At 35.6% G+C, this 2456-nt stretch overlaps 1 protein-coding gene across 1 annotated transcript; it reads left to right on the top strand.

Annotated features, from left to right (window-relative positions):
* Positions 1 to 765: 765 nt before the first annotated feature.
* LOC131064889 (uncharacterized) lies at positions 766 to 1572 on the top strand. Its single transcript, XM_057999217.2, has one exon. The coding sequence runs from the start codon at positions 802 to 804 to the stop codon at positions 1306 to 1308; it is 507 nt and encodes a 168-aa protein (XP_057855200.1). The 5' UTR covers positions 766 to 801; the 3' UTR covers positions 1309 to 1572.
* Positions 1573 to 2456: the final 884 nt, after the last annotated feature.

The raw sequence follows: 2456 nt of genomic DNA, 5'->3' as shown, positions 1-2456 counted from the left end.
TGCTTAAAACTTAAAAATAAGCAGTAACTGCTTATTGAGAAAAATGACAAGTGGTTCCACAATTTTTTTTCCCTCATTTTATGTTTCCATTTTTTTCTCTAAAATTTAGGTGAAAATGCATTATTATTAAAAATTATGCAAATAAACTAAGCAGCCGCATGAGGACCTGCCCCTACAACATAACAACAATCCTTTAAGAACATTTCTAAATAATATTATCCCTCAAATATTGAAAAAAAAAACAATAGAATAGAAAAAAATCCACATTTCACAGCTTACTTCTAGAATCTTCTAACAAAAAAAAGGTCTACACTCCATTCCATATATATTAACTCACCCATTGAATATTTATGTAAAGGGTGTTTTTATTTGTTTTCAATATAGAGAAAGCTTGGTGTGTCTTTGTCCTAGTTGTCTTTGATGGTGAAAGATTGGAGATATATCTATAGTTTGGCTCGTGAAAGTTGAAAGCTATCACCCTAGCCCTGAAATTGCGGGAGAAACAAGCTTTACTCTCACGTGAACACAGGGAGGTGATCTTTGATGGTAGCAGAGCCACAAACAAATCCAAGATATTTTGTGCATTCATGAGCCCTCCATCCACAGCCGGTCTTACCCATTTTCCAGAAACTCTCGTGACTCCTCCTTTATAGAGTACTGGTGCAAATTGCAAAACAAAAGCAGCGCCAACCATGGCCCTCCAAATTTGTGTGGCTGTCAGATGCACACCACAACTACTACTCCATCTATATATATTCATTCCCCACAATCAAGAACAACAAGAAAAGAAGAAACAGAAAGATGGCCCCCGCAGCCAACTCGAACCATGAGGCTCCTGCAGAAAGCAAGGCGACGAACTATGGTGTGAATATGAATGGCAATAATAGCAAGATGGGTTCGAGGCCCCGCAGGCTTAGCAACTCCCAACTGCAACGAGCAGCGTCGGAGAAGGAAGGAGGGGAGGAGGAGATGATGCGTTGTGAGTGCTGCGGCCTTGCTGAAGAATGCACTGCAGCATATGTGAGTAAAGTCAGGAATATCTTCTGCGGGCGATGGGTTTGTGGGTTGTGCGCTGAGGCAGTGAAGGAGGAGCGCCACCGCATGGGACCCCACACGCCTATTGCCGACGCCTTGCATGCCCATATCTCTCTCTGCCTCAACTTCAACCGTAATACTCGAACCAATCCTGCCGTGCATGTCGCCCATGCCATGCGTCAGCTTCTCCGAAAGAAGAGTATGCCCACCCCCACCTCCTCCCCCACCCCCAATCTCTCTCGTACTGCAAGTTGTATTCCTTCTCTTAAATAATTTACTCATCTCCCCTACTCCACTCTCCTCTCCTAAAGCCGCTTCTTTCTCTTTCCCTCTACACGTTTTCTTCTTTCAAACAAACACATTTCTCCCAAGAAGGTAAATGTTGTGGCTTTTTACACAAACATAACTGGACTTGGGACTTGATGTAGTCTTCTTGTTTTTGATCATCAATTCTGTAGGTTTCTATGTTTTTTGGAGATTCCATGTAGTCTTCTTGTTTTGATGATGTTGATATAAAAACTGATCATCAATTCTACACATAGACATGTTTTTTGGGACTTGTTGTAGTCTTCTTGTTTTGATGATGTTTATATAAAAACTGATCATCAATTGTACACATAGACATGTTTTTTGGGACTTGTTGTAGTCTTCTTGTTTTGATGATGTTGATATAAATGATCATCAATTTCACAATTTTCTATGTTTTTCTTCACTTGATATAGTCTTCTTGTTTTGATGATGTTGATATAAACTTCCTTTTCTATTGTGATATAAATGATAAATAATTTCTCTAGCTTTTATTGTTTAATCTTATCTTCTTACATTTAGCACTAGTTCATATTAGTGTTAGCATTATTTAGATTATGATATAAAAGATCAACTATTTATACTTATATGTTTTCATTTATAAAAATTATTTTATATAGCCTTTGTTTTTTAATCTTATCGTCTTAAATTTAGTACTATGTAATATAGTAGTGCTAACATTGATTAATATATGAACATGTGTACTATTCAAAAGTTTAGAGGGTGTGTCACTACATAAAAAAAAAAAAATCATTATTGTGTTGGGTTTGTGGCATTTTTCAAATATTCTCATGTAAAAATCAAGCACAACAATTAAAATATAAGATTTAAGAAGAGAACTATAAAATTGTATGTTCAAGATTTGGGACTTAAAGTAGTCTTCTTGTTTTGATGTTGATGTTTCACACTTCAATATTTTCAACTAGAAAATTACTTTGTATAATTTTTGTTTTTTAATCTTATCATTATGGAAGTTTCTTACTTTTAGTATTATCTAACATATTAGCATAAAAAATCAATATTTTTACTCATATCATTAAGAAAGTTTCTTACTTTTAATACTATCTAATATATTAACATATTTAACAAGAGATGCAGTGCACCAAATTCCTGTC

Source organism: Cryptomeria japonica, chromosome 5 (genome assembly GCF_030272615.1).
Source record: "Cryptomeria japonica chromosome 5, Sugi_1.0, whole genome shotgun sequence".
In the NCBI taxonomy this organism is placed as follows: Eukaryota; Viridiplantae; Streptophyta; class Pinopsida; order Cupressales; family Cupressaceae; genus Cryptomeria; species Cryptomeria japonica.
Note: the sequence above shows the minus strand (reverse complement) of the source record. Positions and strands in the feature narration are given on the sequence as shown.